At 57.0% G+C, this 21,693-nt stretch overlaps 8 protein-coding genes across 8 annotated transcripts; 5 read left to right on the top strand and 3 right to left on the bottom strand.

Annotated features, from left to right (window-relative positions):
- Positions 1 to 268: 268 nt before the first annotated feature.
- IE81DRAFT_321757 (hypothetical protein) lies at positions 269 to 3,007 on the top strand. Its single transcript, XM_025513444.1, has 5 exons — positions 269 to 1,063; positions 1,160 to 1,428; positions 1,497 to 2,095; positions 2,160 to 2,368; positions 2,438 to 3,007. The coding sequence occupies exons 1-5, from the start codon at positions 473 to 475 to the stop codon at positions 2,906 to 2,908; spliced, it is 2,139 nt and encodes a 712-aa protein (XP_025371253.1). The 5' UTR covers positions 269 to 472; the 3' UTR covers positions 2,909 to 3,007.
- A 2,423-nt stretch (positions 3,008 to 5,430) lies between these two features.
- Positions 5,431 to 6,294, top strand: IE81DRAFT_272012 (hypothetical protein; the record flags this gene model as incomplete). Its single annotated transcript, XM_025511415.1, has 1 exon — positions 5,431 to 6,294. A coding segment is annotated over one exon (864 nt), but the record flags the coding sequence as incomplete, so codon positions are not given.
- Positions 6,295 to 9,297: 3,003 nt separating this feature from the next.
- Positions 9,298 to 9,707, top strand: IE81DRAFT_321753 (hypothetical protein). The gene has a single exon (XM_025513443.1). The coding sequence runs from the start codon at positions 9,443 to 9,445 to the stop codon at positions 9,596 to 9,598; it is 156 nt and encodes a 51-aa protein (XP_025371251.1). The 5' UTR covers positions 9,298 to 9,442; the 3' UTR covers positions 9,599 to 9,707.
- Positions 9,458 to 10,334, top strand: IE81DRAFT_46944 (hypothetical protein). The gene is made up of 4 exons (XM_025517362.1): positions 9,458 to 9,808; positions 9,892 to 9,972; positions 10,057 to 10,129; positions 10,212 to 10,334. Exons 1-4 carry the CDS (start codon positions 9,655 to 9,657, stop codon positions 10,219 to 10,221), a joined length of 318 nt encoding a protein of 105 aa, XP_025371250.1. The 5' UTR covers positions 9,458 to 9,654; the 3' UTR covers positions 10,222 to 10,334.
- A 428-nt stretch (positions 10,335 to 10,762) lies between these two features.
- IE81DRAFT_329065 (hypothetical protein) lies at positions 10,763 to 12,058 on the bottom strand (the record flags this gene model as incomplete). Its single annotated transcript, XM_025515123.1, has 5 exons — positions 10,763 to 10,895; positions 10,994 to 11,057; positions 11,141 to 11,602; positions 11,678 to 11,802; positions 11,898 to 12,058. 5 exons carry the CDS (start codon positions 12,056 to 12,058, stop codon positions 10,763 to 10,765), a joined length of 945 nt encoding a protein of 314 aa, XP_025371249.1.
- A 968-nt stretch (positions 12,059 to 13,026) lies between these two features.
- On the bottom strand, positions 13,027 to 13,308 carry IE81DRAFT_282123 (hypothetical protein; the record flags this gene model as incomplete). Its single annotated transcript, XM_025511526.1, has 1 exon — positions 13,027 to 13,308. A coding segment is annotated over one exon (282 nt), but the record flags the coding sequence as incomplete, so codon positions are not given.
- Positions 13,309 to 16,846: 3,538 nt separating this feature from the next.
- IE81DRAFT_321750 (hypothetical protein) lies at positions 16,847 to 17,596 on the top strand. Its single transcript, XM_025513442.1, has one exon. The coding sequence runs from the start codon at positions 16,937 to 16,939 to the stop codon at positions 17,249 to 17,251; it is 315 nt and encodes a 104-aa protein (XP_025371247.1). The 5' UTR covers positions 16,847 to 16,936; the 3' UTR covers positions 17,252 to 17,596.
- A 2,008-nt stretch (positions 17,597 to 19,604) lies between these two features.
- Positions 19,605 to 21,613, bottom strand: IE81DRAFT_46598 (DnaJ-domain-containing protein). The gene is made up of 7 exons (XM_025517361.1): positions 21,304 to 21,613; positions 21,179 to 21,229; positions 20,703 to 21,113; positions 20,419 to 20,621; positions 20,097 to 20,334; positions 19,990 to 20,029; positions 19,605 to 19,918 (listed from the first exon to the last, which is right to left on the bottom strand). Exons 1-7 carry the CDS (start codon positions 21,532 to 21,534, stop codon positions 19,839 to 19,841), a joined length of 1,254 nt encoding a protein of 417 aa, XP_025371246.1. The 5' UTR covers positions 21,535 to 21,613; the 3' UTR covers positions 19,605 to 19,838.
- Between the last annotated feature and the right edge of the window lie 80 nt (positions 21,614 to 21,693).

Raw genomic sequence — 21,693 nt, 5'->3', positions numbered from 1 at the left:
ATGATGGCGCTGCGGTGCTGTCACGGACTGCTCAGAGCAGGAACGAGGGCAGTCCCTAGCTGCACAATGCTGAACCCGTGCCAGGCACAGCTAGAGCGCTTCGGGTGAAGATAGAGGTGATGATGGCGCTAAGGCAGGTCGCTAAAGGAATGCTGCAGATCACCATGCGGTTCGTTATCGCTAAAGGTCTCAGGCGATGGCAGCAATGGCTGGACGCCGAGGAAGCAGCTCACCGCGGTAATAGCTATGCAGCTTGTACTCATAGCTAGCTGTGCTTGGATGCCCGATGGCCGCGCAGGACACCATGCTACGAAAGACTTCATAAGCGTGTCGGTTCTGTTGCCGTCGTCAATGCGCAAAGGCAACCCTCCAATACGTCTCCCTCTCAATCGGCCCTGAGGGCTGACCCCTGCGAAAGGTGTATTCTACCTTCTCATCCCATCCATCGCCACCACCTTCTGACCTTGCCGAAATGAGGTTGGCCGGCCTTTCTTGCGCCTTGCTGGTGAGCAGCGTTGGCTTCTTCCTCGCGCCCACGCATGCTTTACCAACGGGCAACAACACGTACGGCCTCGCTGAGCCGTCACGCAATCCCGACAATGGTCCGGACATTGAGCCAGCAGACATCAAATCGGGCGCCCACTATAGGGTGCTCGCAGAAAACTTCATTGCATCTCTGATGTACCCCAACAATATCCATGCACACGACCTCAAATCCAGCCCTCTGTTTGAGCCGAGCATGATTGGTCGGGTCGAGCAGACGACGACGTTTGCTGGTGATGAGCTCAACGTCGAATACCTCTACTATTTGTTCCAAGATATTGCTGCTAACGCTCAGAGCAATGGACCACCTCGAGCCATGGGCTATCCGTACGAGTACAACATCACCCAAGTCGCTGTGGAGAACAACGTCGTCGTTGCTAACGCGGTCACGCAGTGGAACTGGGGACGCGGCTTCAACGATACCCAAGACTTTGTGCTGCCCATAGAGCTGACCGCTTGGATATGGTACAGCAAAAATGACAAAATCCAACAGTACGACGCGAGCTTCAAGCGAGCAGATGTGAGTACCGCCGTCATGCTTCGTGGTGACCGTGCCGCGCCCCTTGGCTAACGATGAAAACAATCTCCCTCTTCTTGCTCCACCTCGATCATGCAGTGGGTGTTCGACATCGCCGCAGACTGGCTCTTGCCTCAGATCGCACATCGTGAAGGATGGAGCGTGAACACGACAACTGTTCGTGACGTCGAGATTCGGCGATATACCGCGGACTACGTCTGCAAGGCAGCGCTAGCCAATTGCCACGGTAAAGACGAACACTACGAATCATATGATGACTGCATGAGCGTTCTCAACGGCGACGATCCCAGTGATCAGGTGCCCCTCGGTACTCCAAGCCTCGCAGGCGAGAACACCTTATGGTGCCGGTGAGTTGACTGCGAATGTGAGACTGCGAGCGTGCTGGCGCTGATGTGATTGTCACGATTCTGCCCAGATTTGTTCACACCCCCATGTTGCCCATCCGTCCTGCCGAGCACTGCCCACATGTCGCACGGTCAGGCGGCACCATGTGCATCGATCGTGACTACAGGAATGTGACCAACGAAAATGTCTTCCCCAAAACGATGAAGGCGCCGCTCGTCGCCTTGCCGGCTAGCAAGAGTCTCGAGGGCACCTCTCCAGAGACGATCAGGGAGCTCGACTTTGTTTCCAGCGATAAGATTCGTCCAGAGACGCCATATTGGTTCTCCGTCAACGGTCTAGTCCTCTTCGCTATTTTCTGGATCCTTGCCATCGTGGTCGACATGGTGTTGCGCATCCTACCCATGACGCGCAAACGTTTTACGTCACTGTCATGGGCGAATCAGCGCACCACCGTCGTCTACGTCCTCAACATATTTTTCACCACTGCTGCTCTCGCTTTGCAGCTTGCTGCATCGCCAAGCTTCAGCGGCAACTTCAAATCCTTCCACTTTGAAGTCGGACGTGCAGCAGTGCTCATCATTTCTGAGCTGTACTTATTTGAGCTCATCTACCGTGCCAAGATGCGTCCGCCAATGATTGCTCATCACATCCTCACCGTGTTTGCTATCTGTAAGTCGGACCTCCGTTGCTTGTATCTCCAAGGCTTTGCTGATTTCTCTCCTTGCTCCAACAGCCTTCACCATCATCCTTGTGGATCAGCGGCATGATCCCGCGTATTTGTGCTGCGGCTTGGCTTGGCTCTTCCAAGCGACAACGGAGCAGACCACATTCATCGGGCTCTTCATGTACCGCATGTGTCCTTCGCGACCTAGGATGGTCCGGCATTGGCTCCACTTTGCAGCTATCCAAGGCCTGATCGCAAAGCTTGCCGCCACTGGTCTTGTAAGTGCTGGCCATGACATTAATCAGAGTGTGCAGCTGCTAATACTTTTTCTCTTCTCACTGCCACAGACTCTGTGGGTCTGGGCGAAATGGCAACGTTTCGACTCGACTGCTATTGGCCGAGCATACACCGTCATCTTGTGGATCGCCATGGTCGCTCTACTCGCAACACAGGTTTGGGGCGCCATGGTGACCTTCAGTATCGGGTCCACAGTCGAGAAGCGCTTCAAGCGGCAAGCGGAGGGAAGGGATTCTCGACGCAAGACGGTCGCGCCACCGGCTGTGTCATCCCCCGGAGCCGCCTCGACTGACTCGTTGGAGAAGGGCGGTATCGAGTTGAGGGACACGAGCACTGCCCCTTCTTTGCTTCAAAGCAGGAGAGGAAGTGACCAAGACGCCTCTGTTCCTGGCTGCGAAGCCGATGCCACTCCCGTTGTACACCATGAGAGCGCAGCTGCAGCGGCGACCGGCCGCAGTAGTACAGATGCCAAAACAGACTCACCGGCAGACGTCGACCCTCAACTGGCTAAACCTACATAGTCGTCGAAACATTTCCTCTCGTGCTCGCTTCCTCATCATTCATATTCTGTTTAGCAATACCTTAGACGAAATGATCAACAATGTCCGCTTTGTTGCCAATGCATCCTTTTAGATGAGAAGTTTCCGCGTTGGTGACTGATGAGAACACCAATGTCTCCCAAGTTGCCTGAGGACAAAGATGTTCACGGCCTTGGCCAGCGCAGGCAGGGACTTGCAGTCAGGTGCGGCTTTCACGATGTGCATGAAGCTGTTTAGCCCCGCCTCACACGTCTTAGCGCTTGTGGATCCCCGCCTTTGTGCACAAATGTACCGGAGCCATTTTGAGCTGTGCAGCGACCACCGCAGGAACCTCTCGTGAAGCTGTCGCGTGTAGGGTCTCAATTGTTCTGGAAGAGGGGCAAGACGGTGTGAAAGGTCGCCTGGCTCGGTGCAAGTCAAGAATCGTCACCGCACTGCGCGCGCGCACTTATGTACCGTTCAAGGCTCCGCAAACGCATGCGTTGACGATGTGGGAGAAGACGTGACCGATCCGGCGGTGAGCTGCGTCAGCTTCAACATCAATTCAAGATCGCCTGCCCTCAGATGAAGCGGCGTGAGTCTGAGTGCAAATGAATCGTGAATGGTAGAGGGGCTCGCCGCTGGCGTATAAAGCTCGCTGGAGAAGATGAAGGCTCGAGTGTCATCTGCTGACAGCGGGTCTCAACACAACAGTCAGAAGAGTCATCAGAAGACCCCTTTGGGTGTACTCTACACTGTAGCATCTTTCGCGTGATTGGACGCCAATCGCGAAGCTTCCGCTAGAGCACATGCTGCACCCAAATGTAAGGTGCGCTCAATGACTGTGAGGGGATGATCGGCACAGCGTGCATGCAGCAAAGCAGGCAAGAAGCAGCAGGTGACGAGGTGCGAACAAGAGCTTTCCTGCTGCTGCAGCTGCTTTTTTCTTCTGCAGCGCAGCGAGTTGGTGCGCGAATTGGTGATGAGCCATTTCCCGCACGGCCGCATGCTCAGGCTATGGTCGGCCATGCATGCAGTCGACTGGCCGATGGGCGCGTCACGTCCTTCGCTCGATCGCGTCTGCATCTGGCGCTGATGCTGGCCAGGCGGCTCTGCCACAGTCAGGAGTACTACTGCACCTGCTTAGCTGGCCCCACCCAATCCAACGTGCAGCCTTCAAGTTGCATGGCCTGCAGGCGTAGACTCTGCCTCGACCTACAACGGCTGCTGGCTCTTCTCCCAGTAGGAACACAACGTCGCTTGGCAGAGGAGCGTATCAATCACAAATGGGGCTCGCGTGCCCGAGGCCCCGGTTCCGAGGAAGTGTGAGGGTGTCTTTCACTCATCGGACTGGTCAAAGAGAGGTGCGCGTCAAGGTGAGCACTGAGCGCCGCCTTGATCCATCGACCGCGCTTGCTGGGAATTAAGTGACTCCGACTGACTGCACGAGTGTGAGTGAACTCGCCGAATTCGCATTTGCTCCTGAAAGGCTCATTTCGCAGTCCGGTCGGTGGGGTGCAGTCGCAATGACAGACGCATGGTGCGGGTGCTATACCGAGTGTAGCACAGCACCAGTGTAATCGCATACGATGCGACGTCTAGACGATGACGAGAGAACAAAGCTTGCTTCTCACCACCTGCGCTCATGCAGACAGGGACACTGTCGAGGTGCAGCGATGACGAGCCCACAACCCTTTAGCGTGTTCTAGCCTCAGACTCCGCACAAAGGTGCATGGGTCTGTCGTCACCAGCCGCTGGAGCAGTGGTGCGAGAGCAGAAGCCAAGCCTCGAGATCGGCTTAGTCCGCAGCTTTGGCGCTTCACTCATCGCAGCACGCCCACGATCGAACTTTTTCTTCACCCGCAGCGTCTCACTTTTGACACGGCGCCGTCTGGGGCCCTTCGGGTGTTTGACCGCGACTGCCCAGGCTCTTCTTCACACCCGCAGGCGGTCCGCTCGAGCTAGGTACGTCGCTCTCTTCCCTCTGCGCCTTTCCCCGCAATTTCCTGCGCTTGTTGGGCACCCTGCTTTCCTGTCCTCCTTCGTTTGCTCGGCTCCCCCTCTCCTCACACGCCTCGATCGCACCCCCCACCCCTCCCTCCCCCGCTTTGCGCCCTTCATCCGCCGGAACTTCGTGGCCTAGCCTGCACCCCATCCATTGTGTGTGTGAGCAGGTGTGCTGCTGCGCCGATCTCTCACTGTCTTTCAACTTTCCCTTCCGGTCTCATCTCTCCCTCTCACCTGCTCTCCGTCCGCAACCCCTCCTCCCCTCCCTCCTCGCCGCCGTTGCCGTTTGTTCCAGAGGTCCTTGTGTGGATCTGGATCATATCATATCACCCTGCTCACCAACCGACGTGCGGCGCCATCCTCACCCTCCTCTCTACTCCCCTTCCATCTTTCGCCACCCTCACAGGACACACCACCACGAACGAGGACTTATCGACAGACCTTCGATCCATTTGCTCCTTCGTCCTGGCCATTTCGCACATCGATTATCTCATCGTCGATCGCAAACATCCATCAAAATGGGTCTCCCTGAACGCAGGTCGGCCACTGTGGCCGCTCCACCTCGCAGCGGTGGCGCGCCAGCCATAAACCCCAACCTCATTCTTGCTTTGAGGTTTCTCTTGACCTCCCTCGTGTGCGGTCTTGCTCTGGCGACGGCCATCATGGCCATCCTGGTCGTACAGTACTACAACATGAACGACCCCATCATCAGACCGTCGTGGGGATCGCTCATCTTCCTGATTGTCCTCGGCTTCTTCACTTGCATCATCTACTTTGGATACAACATCCTGCTCCCCATCGCACCCTTCATCAACTACGGCGACTTCCTCTACTCTTTGTTCCAGGTCAAGCTCGAGCTTTTGCTTCAGTTCACTTTCTGCGTTCTGTGGGTGTCGGGCGCGATCGCATACGCTGCCGACCTCCGCGGTTACGAAAACTGCCAGTTCGACGGTTATCTGCATTACCCCAAGCCAGCCGACTTCGAGCACGTTTGCGACCTCACGAACTGGACCGTTCCCTTGGCCTACGCCACTTTCGGCGTGCAGACCTTGCTCTTCGTCGTCGAAGCTCTGTTCGGCCTCTACACCTTCCTCTACCTCGACCAAGAGAGTCTCAACGAGCCGCACTTCGCTTGGGGTCGTCGTGCTTACGACTACAGAACTGGGGCGGCATCCAGCGGAGCAGCCAGTCGTGGCAATGCTTACAGAGCTAGAGCAGTGCCCGCCGATGCCGAGACTGATGGCCGTCAATCATCTTCGGAGGGACACCGATCCGGTCGCCGTGGCGCCGCGTACAACGACCCAGAGAGGGGATCGGAGGAGATGGCGGAAGACAGATCGGAAGCCAGGCCAGCTTCTTTGGGTGCTCGCGGTCGTCGCGGCTACGACGAAGAGGAAGCGGATGAAGCAGATCACACTGCGGAGGAACGCGGCGACGATGACGGTTGGCATCTGCGCCAGGAGAACGGTAGCCACCGTGCTTAATTGTCTAACTTGAACCGTCATCAGGTCCACTTCTAAACCTTTTGTCTTCTACTACAACATACCACAGCACCCATGCGATCGCGCGCGACTCGTGTAGGATCGCCGCTCGCAGCCACTCTTGCTCAACTTGATGCACCAGCGCAACGATACGACGCTCCATCTTTTCTTTCTCTTCACACAGACTCGTCCTTCGTCACCTCGCCTTTCGTTCTTCACTCCGGCGCGCGACACTGAGCGCGGGCTTCCCCAAAGCACAGCCAGGAAGACTTCGGCACATGTATCCTGGCCGCCCTTGCTATTTCTGTCTTTACCTGACCCTCCAATCACTACCCTGTCTCCGCTCTCGCTCTTTGCAATAGCTGCACTCGCAGCTCTTGTACTACTGGTGCTGGGCGTCGAGCTTGTTCCTCCCAGATTTTACCGACTCGCGCACAGATGCAGCTTCCCGCTGTGTCTTGACTGGGTACGACGCTCTTTCACGGATGCAACCCCTCAACTCAATTGCAGGCCGTATGGCCTTGCAAGTTGACGTAGGTGACGTCGTCGACTCTGTCCAACAATTTTCCATTTTGATCCCCCTATGCTCCTCCCTTCTGTCCTCTCTATACTCCTTGGCTTTGCTGTCTTTCTCGGCTCATTTACCACTAGGCTCATTGGATGAAGTATCAATGCACGCATGTTGAACCAGTTGGAGCCAGTGTGCTCGCTCATCGATCTGAGATACCTCTTGCGGCTGTTTGTGACGGTGCACAACTTTGCAGCCATCAGCGTGTAGCATGTTGACATGCCAACTGGACGTTCTTGGTGTGTGAGCTGCCTAGCGCCCAGAGACAGGTTCTTGAACTACCCAGCCGACACGACCGGGAAGAGGGTGTTACTCACGCGTTCAATTGTGAATCATCACACGATACCATCAACCATCTCACAAGCCCGCCGGTGGGCAAACGCTACATCCGTCACACCTGTGGCCCGGCTACCGATACTTTTGCACATCGGAGTGGCTTATTGATGAGTGTGCGACGGGGGCCTCGCAAGCGGTTTTATATCAGTCTGCAGTGGACCCTCTACCTGGGCGCCCTGAACTCAAGACTTGCGGTACAGCAGTCGTGAGTCCCAGCTAGATGAGTCATGAGCCTGACCGCTTTCACGTCGGCCGCGTTTTGCCAAGAGACTTTCAAACGAGGGGCTCCTTGATGCGTGAAAGGGTAATTAATTAATGGATGCATGGAGCAGTCTGCTGCGCGTATTCAAGAACATTCTGAGACGAAGTCTTGTGCATGGCAGCGCAATTCTTGCCGGCGCAAGCTGTATATGTGAGCGCGCGCGCGCTGCATGCTGCAAATGACGCGCGGTGACCCCGCACCGCGGCGGTCTGCTGTCGCGACGTGCGCCTCTCAAGTGCATGCATGGATGCTGCTGGATGCCGATACAGCGCTGCTGCTGCTGACGACGACTTCGTAACTGTTCTGTTGCCTCATGTGCTGCTGTGTGAGGATGAGCTTTTGCTGGTGGCGATGTGTTGTGACTTTCCGCTTGCCTGCATGATGTGCGTCGATGTTGACCACACAAAATCTTCACGCTGCAGCAACCACGCAAGCAATTCAAGAACACGAAGCAGGCAAATGCATTTGCACTCAGACTCGTGACTGCGCTGCGCTGCGCTGCAGACGGCCTTGAGAACGGCCGCTCGCCATTCCTTCTTCGCGCTGCTGCTGCTCTGGCCCTCACGAGCGCACTCATCGTGACTATTTACTCGCGACGTTTGCAACTCTTCTGAGCGCAGCCAGCCTTTGTGTGCATGGTGACTCGAATGGTGAGCGATGCGTCTTGAGCTCGATCTATACATATGATTGGGCGGCGCTGGCGCATTTGCGTGCAATTTCACCTGGTCACGAGGGACAAGTGCGTGGTGCGGCGGCTCAGCTCCTATAGGTAAAATATCGTCCGATGACTTGACTCAGACTCACCCGCCGCTGTGGATTGCTGCTGCGAACCATTCAAGGCAGGCAGAGGCAGCAGCAGCATGCAGACACGCGATGCTTCATACTACTGCTGCCGGTGCTGCACTCAAAAACTCGTGGTCAGGCATTCTGCGCATGCTGCTGCTATATAGCTGACCGCGACTCACTGACCAGCGCTGTACCGCCCGCGCCGCAACGCAACGCATCGCGCTGCGTTTGCGACTCAACTGCTGCACGCGAGCGTGCGCGCGACCTTCGCAAATTTGGCGCAAGGCTCGCTGGCGCTGGCGCTGCTGCATGGCAAGCGGGTAAGCTGTGCGCTGGCGTGAGGTAACCACTTTGTCCTCTTCTTCACCACATCTACATCCACACAATCCAGACTCGAAAGAATACGCTTCGTCGTCGTCTTTCCTGCCTCCCGTTCCCGGCTCGCGTTCAACGATCTCGTTGTGCTTTCCGTTGCGTACCAGACTCGTCTTCTCGTGTGCCCGTTCCGACGAAGTTCGAGTTCATCCAACCAATTGTAGTCAAGCAGTACAGTCCGGCTTCCGTCCGATACTCTAAGCTCAGTCAGTCAGTCAGTCAGTCAGTCAGTCAGCCAGTCGAACCGATTCTCGACTTTCTTGCTCTCATACTTTCTTCGTTCGGTCTCCCACTCCTCGGCTCGATTCGACTCGCTTCGCTTCGGTCGTTCTCCTGCTTCTCAACAGTAACAGTAACTCTAGCGTTTGGTCTAGCGTTTTCCAGTTTCCCGACTCGTACATTTCTCGCACCTCGTCAATCTTTTCAAGATGGCTACCAAGGTTTACGTTGGCAACCTCTCGTGGAACACCACGGAGGACAGCCTCAGCCGTGCTTTCTCTGCTCACGGACAGCTGACCGACTACGTGAGTCTGAGCATACACTTGAGCAGTGCGGTTGGCGATATGTCAGCCTCTCGTTTGCATCTGGGTCTCAGGTTCAATCTGACGAAGAAGTTACGGCGCGCCTCATGCTTTCAAATCCTTCTACCATGATCTGACTCCTTGCGTTCGTTCCTACCTGGCTTCTCTCCCGCTTCGTTCTTACACCTTCTGCAGGTCGTCATGCGTGACCGTGACACTGGCCGCTCTCGCGGTTTCGGTTTCGTGACCTTCTCGTCTCAACACGAGGCCGACTCTGCCATCGCTGCTCTTAACGAGACTGAGCTCGATGGTCGTCGCATTCGTGTCAACATGGCCAACTCTCGTCCAGCTGGGTAAGTTAGAGCAGCTCGGCGCTCAGTCTCGCCATCAACTCTTGTCGACCACAGGACAAGATGAATCTACAACATGACTTGAATCTGGTGTTGACGTGGTCTTCTCCTTTTCCCGATTCGACATGTAGTGGCTTCCCCGGTGGCCAAGCTGGTGGTGCCGGTGGCTATGGTGGGTACGGCAGTGGCTATGGTGGCGGAGCCCCTGGGTTCGCTGGTGGGTATCATAATCTCATAGAGATTATGCACCACCAAGTGTGCTGACTGATCCTTGTATCCCTCTACGCCTAGGCGGTGCAGGTGGCTACGGTCAGCAAGGCTACGGACAGCAGGGCTACGGTCAACAAGGCTATGGACAGCCTCAGCAGGGCTACGGACAAGGCTTCGGTGCTCCTCAGCAAGGCTTTGGCGGTGCCGCTACTGGCTTCGCTGGTGCTCAACAGGGCTTCGGCGGTGGACAGCAAGGCTTCGGTGGTGCCCAGCAGGGCTACGGCGCTCCCCAGGGCGGCTACGGCGGTGCGCCTCAGGGTTACGGCGGGTGAGTTGGCGCCCTTGACTCCATGTCGCTGGCACGAGTCGATTCCTAACAGGTCTACTTTCTTGGCCGCTCTCACCTACAGCCCTCAGTAAGCGGCGCGCTTATTGCACGAAAAGTCGTCTTGGGGTCTAATCGTTCTCGAGTCTCTTGCCAGTAATGATCACGAATGAATCAGCATACGCTCGTCTCCTCGTCTTGAGCGAAGCCGACACATTTACCCTTCTGTAGCCAAAGAGACCCTGCAGTAGACCCAGTCCCACCACCTCGTCAACAACCACGTGCGGTGTTGTTCGTGGAGTCATCAAGCCCTTCTTTTCATGAAGCCTCTTGCCCTCACCTTTTCCGCTCGCACCTGGTGCCCCATTTTCACCCCAAAAAATTCCTTCCCACTGTCTCCCATCCCACCGCCTCGACCCAACTCGAAATCCCAATTCAATCACCCGACCACCCTTTTACAATCACGCCGAATTAAAATGGAGTTCTGAGCTCACACGATACCTCGCAGGGCGTTGCGGCCTCGAGCCCGCGATGTCCGGCATATGCGATGATGTCATCTTTCCTAGCCCGACGAGGGCACACGAGGGAGGCATCGAGATTCACTATGCTGTGGACAGCCTGAGAGCTGAAGCCTGCTTAGTGGACAGAGTTGGGAAGAGGTGGGACTGGCGGTATGGTGCGCGAAGGTCCTCCGCTGCTTCCATCACCTTCATTCTCATCGTCGTCGTCGTCGTCTTCTTGGGCTGCCAGAGCAGCTGCGAGTTTCATACTGAGAGTTGGTATGACGAAGATTGGTACAGCATCAGCAGATGTATCAACGAAAAGCGCATTTGGTGCTCGATTGTCAACTATCGGCAGTCGACTTACGCCTGAGCCTCGTTGCCGTAGTGTTGGTGGCGTTTCTGAGCAAAGGCCGCACGATTGGCTTTTTCTGTGAAGGGCACGGGCGGCAGTCGCGAGATCAGCATGCTGGCGTGGTGTTTGATTGGCAGCAAAGCTACCCTCGTGGCTTACCCTCTGGATCCAAATCCTCGTCATCCTCGTCGTCGAGAGTCTCGTCGGGTCGGGTGTCCATGTCGTCGGCGCCCCTGCCGCGCGCCTCGTCCCTCACGGCGCCGCGATCGTTGTTTCTAGCACTGGACGAGCTGCTCCTTCTACTGCTGGGCGGCAAGCTGAAGCTGGGGCTCCTGCTAGTGGCTCTGCCAGCAGGCGATGGGTTCTCTCCGGTCGAGAGGACAGACTCTGCACCTGATCCTCGCCTGGTTGAGAGCGTCGAGACATCTGCTGCGTCCAGACCTACTGCTAGGCCTGCGCTGCCAGCTCTGCCTCCCGGACCTGCATTGGCTGAGGTGTTGGCTGCCAACAGATCGGCGGCTGAGGTTCCTTCTGGCAGGCTGTTCTGACCACCGCCGCTCGAGCTGCTATCTCCCCCGCCGCTGCCTTCGAAGTAGTTGTGCTCATTGTCCAGATCGAGCGCTGAGCAATCGGAAACCATTTGTCAACTCATTAAACTGCGCTGAAAAGCTGGCTGCACAGGATATTCTGACTCACCGTCGACGCTTCCCAAGCTCGCACTTCTGACGAAAGGTGTCTTGGGCTCATCGATCTTCATACGAGCTGCCGTATTCTCCCTCTCGATCTCGTGAAGCGTGAGGTTTGTCTCGTCCCAAGCCAACCTGAGCCATCATGTACCGGAGTCAGTCCGATTCGCCACTACAGCGAGACGAAAGCGGGAGCAGCACAACAAGGATGACCGACTGAGGATGCTCACCTATTTCCATGCTCATCGACTGGAGGGCTCTGAGCATCCTGGGGTGCAACAGCGCTTCCTTGACGTTCAAGGCCGCCTGCACTGGCATTCTTGAGGATTCCCTTTGGCCTTGGTGCCGCCGCAGATGGAGGAGGCGAGTGGCGAGGAGATGAGCTGGACATGATGGATGACCGCAGCAAGCGCGGCGAGTGTACGGTCGAAAAGGATTGGACGTGTAGCGTCACCAAGTCGATCGTGGACTCAAGATCTGATTAGCGAACAGGAGGAAGTGGGCGTATGTTTCGATGTTGAGCCTGTTTGCATCGGCCGCTTCAAAGAATGGCCCATCCAGCGATGAGTGGATGGCGATAGAGAAAGCGATGTGGATATCAGCTGTAGGCATGTGATCCGAGCCCTAACTCCATGCGTACTTGTGTGGGGGCCTCGAGTCGTGAGACATGAGAGCAAGCGGCGACGCAGCAGCTCGTTGAGCGCATCGTGCAGCCGTGCAGCAGCAGCCATGCACGGTGCAAGAGACGCGGCGGATTCACCACGCGTATATATATATTCACGATTATATCGTGAGCTGGACCGCGCTCGATCGCGCTCGGACCACGCACGCGCGGCTTACTGCGCCTGCCTCAACTGCCATCCTTGCAAGCGCCGCCGTTGTGCTCGCCTTACGGTCCCCCACTTGTGAATCTGAGCGGAGCACATCCATCGACGATGGCACAACACAACTTCCGGCAGGGCAGACATTGCTCAAGACCCTTTGCAGATACGTTGTCATTGTCAAATATAGATGTCTGATGCAATGTCACGGGCGCGATTACAATGCGTGATTGCAAATGTGATTGAAGCGCGGCAGAGAGGTTAGAAACGGGAGGAGAATAATGGGAAGTGCGCCAACGGTGGTGGCAGTGAGGTTGAGATCCACAACGGTATGAACGACATGCTCGCGGACTGTGGCGTCACGTCACCGACGGATCCATGGCAACATGTCGGACAATCTTTGTGAGGCGATCGTCACAAGATTGACGCATCCTCATGGGGCTGCATCGGCTAGTCGAGGCCTCAGATCCTTCGTAGATCGGGTTGCTGTGCCTGACGGGCTGCTGCGCGAAGCTTGAGGCATGCTCGGTGCTATGCCGCGCTTCGGTACTACGATTTTGAGTTGACTACCATCAAAGCTAGCCGTGGTGCGTTTCAGATCAGCGTCGTGACCAAAAGTCACCCGACGCTCGAAGTGGCCGCCCGTCGCTTCATCCCATTTATCCGCGACAATGACCAGCTGCCTATGGTGTTTCGTTGCCAGCGTGATGGCATCGAGGCTGAAGCCAGGCAGAGATGTGATCAGCGTATAGCAGAGGTCGGACGTCTCTATCGACAGGTGCGTCTCCGGTGGCGCAGGTCGATGATCCAAGAACGGTAAAGAGGGAGGCGAAAGCGGCGAGACGCTGTAGGGCGAAGCGTGGGACGTAGCATTGTGAGACATGCTTCGCGACAGTGATTCACCCCCATGCATGACTGGTGCCGGTGCAGATGGAGCGGAGCTTTGACTTCCGCTGCTACTCAGAATAGATCCCAACTTCTGGCTCAATGATGCCCGCCCCATGGGTGTGGCCGATGATGATGCAGACGCATGTCTCGTCCTGACGGTGCCTTGAGGTATGGGGAACGAGCGAGTAGTCGTGGTCGTCCTGGTCGTCGTGGTCGTTGTGATGAAGCCTTCTTCATCTTGACGACTCGACACAGATGTGGCTTCATCCATTGCAACAGTGTTCTCGGGAGGACTCGCAGCAATTTGAGTGTTGAGCCCGGCGCGCAAACCGCTGGACATCATGCGACCGAAGCTCTCTTCATCGGTGGCTTCCCCCACTTGAGATGACGGCAAAGAAGAATTGCTTCTGCTACAAGGCCAACTTTCGCGCTCCTCTGCATCTTGCATGCCTATGGACGCTCGAGTCGACACGGAACCGCTCAGCTGGGATCTGAGTACTGGTGGTGCATTGCCGGGAGACGGAGTCGGAAAAGCTGCAGCTAGCCCGACAGCAGCTTGATTTAAGCTTGTGGTAGGCGCTCGGAAGTGCGTCGAGTGCGCATGACTGGGCAAAGTGCCGCCGGAGCCAGCCTCTCTTGGTAAATGGCCGGTACTTCGATTCTGATTCAAACTCTGCAGTATCGCTGAGGGCCGACCTGCACTTTGGCTTCCGCTCTGAGTGCGGGCAAGTGCGCCTCTGAGACCATCGCGAGAGTCACGATCGAACATCGAGAAACTGGCATGCCGTTTGGCAGCCGCCAACGCGGCCGGGTCATCTGTGTTGAGGATACCGATCCCAGGACCGACGCTGTCTAGCGAGCCAAATGCACCTCTTGCGCCACTGCCATAGTCTGCGATGGGACTGAGCCCAGGTGAAGCTGGTGAGCTTGAGAGCATGCCAGGTGAATCGGGGTTCGAGGCTCCAGCTCCAGAGGGCATAGAGGACCGTGAGCTTCTGGGATCGTTCTCGGGCAAGAAAGATCGCCACGAGTCTCGGTCGGGCCAGCTTGGACTGGTTGGCAAACGAGACATTGGCGCCAATGGCTGTACAGCGGTCGGGCCCGGGAGTGAAAAGCTGCTCAACGTGCTGGCTTGACTGCCACTGGACAGTCGCCTCCAGTCGACGGTGCCAACGCCTGCGATGCTGCTGACAGACTCGCGCTTTCGGTTTTGCCCATCTTTGCCGAGTCCAGCCACTGAATGGCCGGAGGTGCTACCGGCCTCGCCTGGGCTTTGACTGCCACTAGAGACCCCTGGCGCAACGAAGAAGGGATCGTGCTCCGGCAGCAGACTGCGCCACGAGTCTGGACTCGCCTTTCCGGATTCGGGGGTGTCGGCGGCTGATGCGTGGTCCGAGTTTGCGAGGCCCTGAGGCGAAGCTAGTCCTTGTCGTAGATCACGTCCACCTGCGCTGCTCTGTGGCCTGTGTGAAAGATGTCCCGACTGCGTTGTCGAGTCGAAGCGACTCGACATCGTGGGCACGGATTCGTCCGACATAAAGACAGGCATGTGTTGTGAAGGTCGTCGCAGTCGGTTGCTGTCGCACGTGGCGGACGTTTCCTCTTGAGACATTTCATCACCGCCGAAATCCAAACGCCGATCTGCTCGATAGCTGCGAGAGGGCCGCCGATCTAGACCAAGTTCACGTTCAAGAGGATTGGCCCTTTGGGCCGCAGGAGTCTGCACGGCGCTGGAGCTCGAGCTAACCGTCGCAGGTGGCGAAGCTCGGGCTGTGTCGTCTGTGTTCGAGCTGCTAGGTAACCGATGGACCGCGGGTCGCGCACGGAGCGTCGCATTTTTCCGAGCGTCAAGGAGGTCTTCGCTCACGCTCAACTGTGCGAGCTCGTTGGACAGACCATCCTGCTCGATTCCGCTTCCCGAGGCCGAGGGGGAGGCTGCATCTCTCCACGCCTTCGGGTGAGGCCCTTCGGGTGTCGTTATCTCGCTAGCGACGCTGCTCTCGACCGAAGACGTGGATAATCGTGGCGGATCTTCCAGAGGATGGACTTGGTTGCTGACGGACGCTTCTGCAGGCCGGCGCTCCGAGTAAGCCGACAGAGCGTCCGCGGGCGGAGCGCCTGCTGCCGTCGCAAAAGCGGAGACACCTGCTGCCGCGGCAGTAGAGGAGCCGCTCCCAGAAGACGGGGGAGAAGAGAGCAGGGCAGCTTCGGGAGCGACCGAGGAGCTTGGCAAGGTCTGACCAACATTGGCATAGGCTGCTGCTTGCTGCAGTCGCTCTCTCGAGGCCTCGTCGAGCCTGGTTGGTGGCGAGAGAGCCTCCTCTGTGGCGCTTGCGATTACCTCCAATTCACTGGCCGATATGTGAGAGCGCGCGGCGTCGTTGAGGCTAGCGCTAGCGCTGTACGACATCATCGGAGGCTCGTACAATCGGACCGGTTCCGGACGATGAGCCGAGGGCGGCAACGTGGTTGCCTCTCCCAAGGTCGATTTGCCGCGACTTTCGCGCGTGCCCTGGATGGGATGCGTGAGCGGATGCTGAGGAGCGTGCGCAGAGAGCCCCGAAGACGTGGTAGAGGTGCTGGAACGCTGAGAGGCAGTGGACGACATGAGATCCGGCAAAAGCGGGCTAGCGCTGTCTCGCACGGACATGGCAGCGACGTGCCCAACCTGCTCTTCGCTCCAGCAGCTTGTGATACACCGAAAGGTATTTTGAGCTGAGTACGAAAAGACCTAGGTGCTGGGCGAGTGTAGCCTCGGACACACCACAGAAGTGTCCACTCCACCGCTTGAGAGGTGTTAGTTATAGTGCGAGTATACTGTGAAATGATTGTAGGGTGGAGAAGCGTGTAGACGGCGTAAGAAAATAACGAACACAGCAATACAATGCAGATAGGAACGGTCCAAGACGGCGCGAGGTGCTGACTATGCGATTGTAGAAGCTGACGCTGTTCGAGGTGTTGCCGACATGGAACGCCGTGCCCGCGCAGCCAGAGAGTTGTTGTATGAGGGCAGGCAGCCCTGCACCACTCCGACTTTCTAGGCGAGGATCTCGCCTGCACCACGACGGAAAGGAAGACTGCATGGGCCGCTCTGGTACAATGGTGCCACCGCCACAGCTCGCCAAGCACGCGAGTATAATGATGAGGCAGGAACGACGGCGGGCGTGGGGAAAGAGGCAGCCTTGATTCACGATCCACAATTCGTGATTGGCACCGCATGTACACATGTGTAGCCCTGATTGACATCATCGGCACGGCTCTGCAACGGAGGTCCGATGACAAACGTGAACGATAGATCACGCCAATCTTGCTGCGCTGCTCAAGCCGTCAAGGTGCGCAGCCGAGCGGCAGCCCCCTCTCCACGCTGCACCTGGCGAAGTTCGCATGCTTAGCAGCCCATTTTGCCACGGCAGCGTTCGCCATGGTCTAATCCACCATCTGCTGCATTTGTGCTCGCGTGCGACGGCGAGGGAAACTTCATCCTCGAGCCTCAGTGCCTGCCGTGGTGAGGGAGCTTGGTTTTTGCCGATCGATCGATTGATCGCAAGGAGGCACGCTGCATGCTCGCCTACTGCGAGCTGCACCTCGGCCCCCGCCTGCGCGTCCGTTGCGCGTCGGCGAACGAGCGTGGCCGTTGTGCCTGCTGCGCCTGCTCCTCGCTTTGCCACGCGTGCTGGCCTTTGAAGGAACATCACAAATATGGGCACCACGCACCACGTACAGAATCTACGATTCTGAGTCCAACGCAGCAATCCAGCAAGGCATGGAAGGCATCCCAGATATTCACGGAGCAGCGCACGCACTCCCAACGAGGTGTCCACAAGCCCACAGGCACTTATTCCCGACTTTGGCAAGCCTCACTAGGGAGCCAGTAAGCCAAAGCGCTCTGTAAGGCCAAAGCCGTGGCTAAACTTCCGGTCCCACGTTTCAAATCGCCTCGCATCGGGCCCTGGGTCGCGCGAAGACCGACCAAGTTGATCCTTGGGCTGCGTCAATGCGCAAGCCCCCATTCTGCCGCTTCACCCCGCAAATGTGATCTCCGCCAGCTTCTGCCGAGATTTGCACCCTAGCCATGGCTCTTTGTGCGACTCACGGGTGGTGTGTGCGCACTGCAAGAGGCCCTATCCTTCTCGCCGTCGAGCCGCGACTAGCGCTGGAGTCGGGCAAGCGGAGCCACCTTCTCTTCTCGCTCCCCACCGAAGGTCGTCTCTAGCCTGGGGTCTTGAAGCACTGTGTTTCTCTCTCCGAGCGCGAGTGAGGCCGGAAGACGAGAGGGTCGTTGGTGAGAGTGCAGGTCCAAATGTAGGCAAGATGCCTTGCTCGCTTGACTGGAACAGAAATGCAAAGCTGTGCAAAGCGAGACGAGATAGCCTTTGCTGAAGGAAGGCTCTTAGTTGGAAAGTGTCGCGTGTAGAAGTCCGTCCGACGCCCACCCGAGATCGAGATTGCCAGAATGTTGGCGTAGGAGAGCGAGCGATGCGGTCCATCCAAATGCGCGGAGTGAAGTCGGGGGCGCGCAACGAGCGGACGTGTCTGGTGCCCCTTGGTCCGGCTGGCTGGCCGAATGGCCTCGGGGATCTCAGCACCGAGAGAAGCTCGGTGTGGTCATGACTGAAGATGAGAGTCACGACGTGATGAGGTGTGAAGGAATTGATGAAGCGGTAGAACAAGTGAGACTGCCAGAAAGGTCAAGGTCAAGGTCAGGTGCTTTGGTGAAGACTTGCATGGTATGTGTGCCTGTCGGCCAACAACGTTCATGTCAGCGAAAGTCTGGAGTCACGATCGAGTGTACCGGTACAGGTGACCAAGCAATCACGCATCGCCGCGCGACCCCTTGAGGGAAAGGGGGTGGAGGGCATGGGAGCTGTGTATCTGCGCTCGATCGCATCTACTCCCGCGAGTCCCGACTGCAGATGAAGAGGCACGATGAGTTGCAGATCGCGACAGCTGCAGCTGCGTGCCACTCGGCTGTCAAAGTGGCTCATGCAGTGACGGATGGCATCCAGAGCTGCTCAATTGCTGCACGCGCGCGCTTCTCGACCGGCAGATGCTGCATGCACCCATGTCCTACGAACTGGAGCGCACCTCAACCTTGCTCTTAATTGCGTCCCGTCGTCTTCTCTGGCCCGGGCTTGAGTCGCGACGGAGAAGGCTCAAATAATTTCAACATTCTCATTCTGATGGAATGGTCTGTCGTTCAAGTCAATCGGACACTCCCGACCGACATCTTCTTACCATCCTCAAACAGCAAAGCATTTCAATTTCATCGTGAGCGATCAACAGCTGGACAGGCACAATCACCAATCAGAATTTGAATATAGGCGAGATCGCCACAAGTCACGCGTGCGTGCGCGGGACGACAGCAGCCATGCAGAGCACGTATTCTGAACGAATCTTGCTCATGCAGTCCAAGTGGCATCGGTCGTGATTTGTCTGCTTTGACCGACGAGCTGCGGTGATGTGCGGATGGCCATGCATGCACACGCCCGGCAAGAATCACGACGGGGACGCTAAGAGGGACGCCAGAAGCCAAAGTTGCTTGTGGGCTTCACGCATCGTGACGTGAACAGCGCGTTGCGTCCTTTTGACAACACGCTCCCATAGATGAGCTGCTGGGCCCCTTTGCAATCAATGAATCAAGATTCGCTTGCTCGCACACGTTTGCCATCCACCATCCACCTGCTCTGCTGTGACTTGATGGCTCAGATGCACCTTCAAGCCACTCTTGACGGTGTGTCAGTGTATGACTGCAAGGACAATCGCTTTGTGGGACGTGGGATCACAGCAGTCACTGCACCTGTCACCCGTTCGCTCCGCGCGACTGCACGCAGTGTTGGCCCGAGACCGTGTCGAGCCACTGTTCTCCTGCAGACGGGACCGGTGCTGGCGAGGACCCTGACTAGAGTCGCGAGGTGCTTTGCCGCTACGGAAAATAAGCATCTCGACGTCATACACCTATACGCACAGGTCCACGCGCGGGCCTCCAGAATTTGAATCGAGGCTCTCGGGTCACGCCAACTCGCGCGACACGTGACAGCCCAGACGGTGAAGGTGATCCGTAGAGCGGATCCAAAATCGTGATGTGTCACCCTGGCCCCACCGCAACGAAGAGCTTGGCAAGAGCCAAGTCGCGTCGATACCAGAGCACCAAGGTCAGTGTCCTTGCCTCTGAATCACAATGTACCGAGCTCCTCCGATACCGAGGCCTTTTCATTCGTGATTGCAAAGGCCTCGGCACAAAGGACGGCCCTGCGCCTCGAGAGATATTCGCACGCCTGTGACGCATGGCAAGCCGGCGGCGCATGCAAGATGCTTGCTTGCGTTGACGGACGAGGCAGGGGAGCCTCATCTGCCACTTCGAATCGCCGGTGCGGTGGCCTCGTTTCTGTGCTTTGCGGTGCAGAAGAGCTTCGACACGAGGTCTGCCACCTTCAACAAGCTCATTCCTCATGTTATTGCTCGTTACAGCTCCTCGTGCGAATGACTGGACTCTTTGGCAGGCTCGCCCCTGGTCGCTTTCCTTGCAAAGATCTTCTCGAAAGCTGCATACGCACACGATTCAAGAGACGATCAGAGGCGTGGACACCAATCTGCATTCGAGAATGAGACTTACCGGTCTGGATATCGCCTTCAATCTTGTCGGGCATGACAACCTGCAGGAATGGCCGGCGAAGGTATGAGCACCGGCCAAAGGAAGGCTCGCCATCGCATCAGACGTACCTGATACTCCACAAAGAGGTCGCCGTGGCCGTCGTCGTCTCGCTTTGGCATGCCCTCGCCCTTGATGGTTTGTGTCCAGCCTGGTTGCGTGACGGTCGTCCGCCGCAATGTCACGTTGTGGTCATCCATGTGGCGCAGCTGATAATCGAAGCCCAACAGCGCATCGGCCAAAGAGATTGGATATGTGGTGTATAGGTGATTATCCCTGCGGCGAAAGTCTCCCTTGTGGCGTACGGACCTACAAGATGCGTACATGCTACGTGAGCCTTTGCAAAGCCAATCGGAGGCCTGCACATTGCGAGTATCATGCTTCTCTTCTCACCTGAGCTTGAAAGAAACATCTCCGGGCTCAAAGTCGGGCCCTTCATCCGCATCTCCTTCAAACAAAATCTCTTCGCCTTCTCGCGCACCCGGCAGAATTTCCACGTCCAGATCCACAGTCTCCGCGGTGACCTTCTGACCGTTGCATCTAGAGCAGAGGTGCTGGATGACCTGCCCTTGGCCGCCGCATCGGTCGCATTGAACCTACCAGGTGAAAGGTGGACATTGGGTCAGCGAATTCCGTATCCTCTGCTGCACCCCAGTTCCATCGGCCACACCGCTCACCTGTGACCGCGTAACGAATCCAGGCATGATCTGCTGCTGCACAACCCGAATACCTTGCCCACCGCAAGCCTCGCAAGAGTGGATGTCGCTTTTTTCCCTCGCACCGCTTCCATCGCAGGCTGCGCAAATGACGTTCCTCTGATGCTGCACGCTAACCCTCCGTCCTCGATACATATCCTCCAGCCCCACCTCGAGGTTGTAATTCCGATTCGGCCCCCGTCGTGGGCCTTGCTGACCAAACGGCCCGCCACCCCCGCCAAAGAAGTTTCGGAAGACGTTCATCGGATCATTTCCGGCAGCTGAGCCTGCTTGCTGCTGATGCCGCTTCACTCCATCCTCCCCGTACCGATCGTAGATCTTGCGCGTCTCGGGCTCAGACAAGATTTGATACGCCTCTGATAGCTCCACGAACTGAAAGTAATAAGACAAAGGCATGGTCAGACTGTTTCAGCAGATGCTGAGCGCGACCTACTGACCTGATCGCCCTTCTCCGGATGTTTGTCAGGGTGCAGCTTCTGAGCAAGTTTCTGTGAGGGCAACGATGGAGCATTGAGCTGAGCCGTGCCGTCTAGAAAGAGACGGAAACTAGTGCATGACGCACTCTGTACGCTCGCTTGATCGTCCTATCATCCGCTTGTCTATCTACCCCCATGATCTTGTAGTAGTCCTTGGCTGCTTCCGCTGAGAGTGCAAACACCGCAATGAAGAGAATGGCTGCGATTGCAAGGCTTTGCCAAGCACGTGGAGTAGCATGGCGAGAGCGACGAACCGCCAGGAGGCTCTGCTTGCCCATCTCCCCTTTCTGGCGCAAGCCGAGGTGCTGCCTCGCCATCACGAGCTTCTATGTCGCACGACACGAAGTCAACGCGCGTAGTCCCTCGCCTAGGCAGTGCGTGTGGAACCTTGCGGTCGATGGAGAGCACGTTTTGGCGAGATTAGCGGGAGAGTTGTCTGAGTGCCAGCTGTCGATGCTTGATGGTAAACAGCTCTT

The sequence above is a fragment of the Ceraceosorus guamensis genome, assembly GCF_003144195.1.
Source record: "Ceraceosorus guamensis strain MCA 4658 unplaced genomic scaffold IE81scaffold_14, whole genome shotgun sequence".
Lineage (NCBI taxonomy): Eukaryota > Fungi > Basidiomycota > Exobasidiomycetes > Ceraceosorales > Ceraceosoraceae > Ceraceosorus > Ceraceosorus guamensis.
The sequence above is the reverse complement of the archived record's forward strand: the minus strand, read 5'-3'. Positions and strand labels throughout refer to the sequence as shown.

Coding starts and splice junctions, on each gene's coding strand:
- IE81DRAFT_321757 (XM_025513444.1), top strand. CDS start 473: ATGAGGTTGGCCGGCCTTTCTTGCGCCTTGCTGGTGAGCAGCGTTGGC. Junction 1,429..1,496: donor GAGAACACCTTATGGTGCCG/GTGAGTTGACTG, acceptor GATTCTGCCCAG/ATTTGTTCACACCCCCATGT. Junction 2,369..2,437: donor AGCTTGCCGCCACTGGTCTT/GTAAGTGCTGGC, acceptor TCACTGCCACAG/ACTCTGTGGGTCTGGGCGAA.
- IE81DRAFT_321753 (XM_025513443.1), top strand. CDS start 9,443: ATGCGTGACCGTGACACTGGCCGCTCTCGCGGTTTCGGTTTCGTGACC.
- IE81DRAFT_46944 (XM_025517362.1), top strand. CDS start 9,655: ATGAATCTACAACATGACTTGAATCTGGTGTTGACGTGGTCTTCTCCT. Junction 9,809..9,891: donor CGGAGCCCCTGGGTTCGCTG/GTGGGTATCATA, acceptor TAGGCGGTGCAG/GTGGCTACGGTCAGCAAGGC. Junction 9,973..10,056: donor TCAGCAGGGCTACGGACAAG/GCTTCGGTGCTC, acceptor GTGGACAGCAAG/GCTTCGGTGGTGCCCAGCAG.
- IE81DRAFT_321750 (XM_025513442.1), top strand. CDS start 16,937: ATGCTCGCCTACTGCGAGCTGCACCTCGGCCCCCGCCTGCGCGTCCGT.
- IE81DRAFT_46598 (XM_025517361.1), bottom strand. CDS start 21,534: ATGGCGAGGCAGCACCTCGGCTTGCGCCAGAAAGGGGAGATGGGCAAG. Junction 21,114..21,178: donor ATCCGGAGAAGGGCGATCAG/GTCAGTAGGTCG, acceptor TATTACTTTCAG/TTCGTGGAGCTATCAGAGGC. Junction 20,335..20,418: donor GATGTTTCTTTCAAGCTCAG/GTGAGAAGAGAA, acceptor CGCATCTTGTAG/GTCCGTACGCCACAAGGGAG.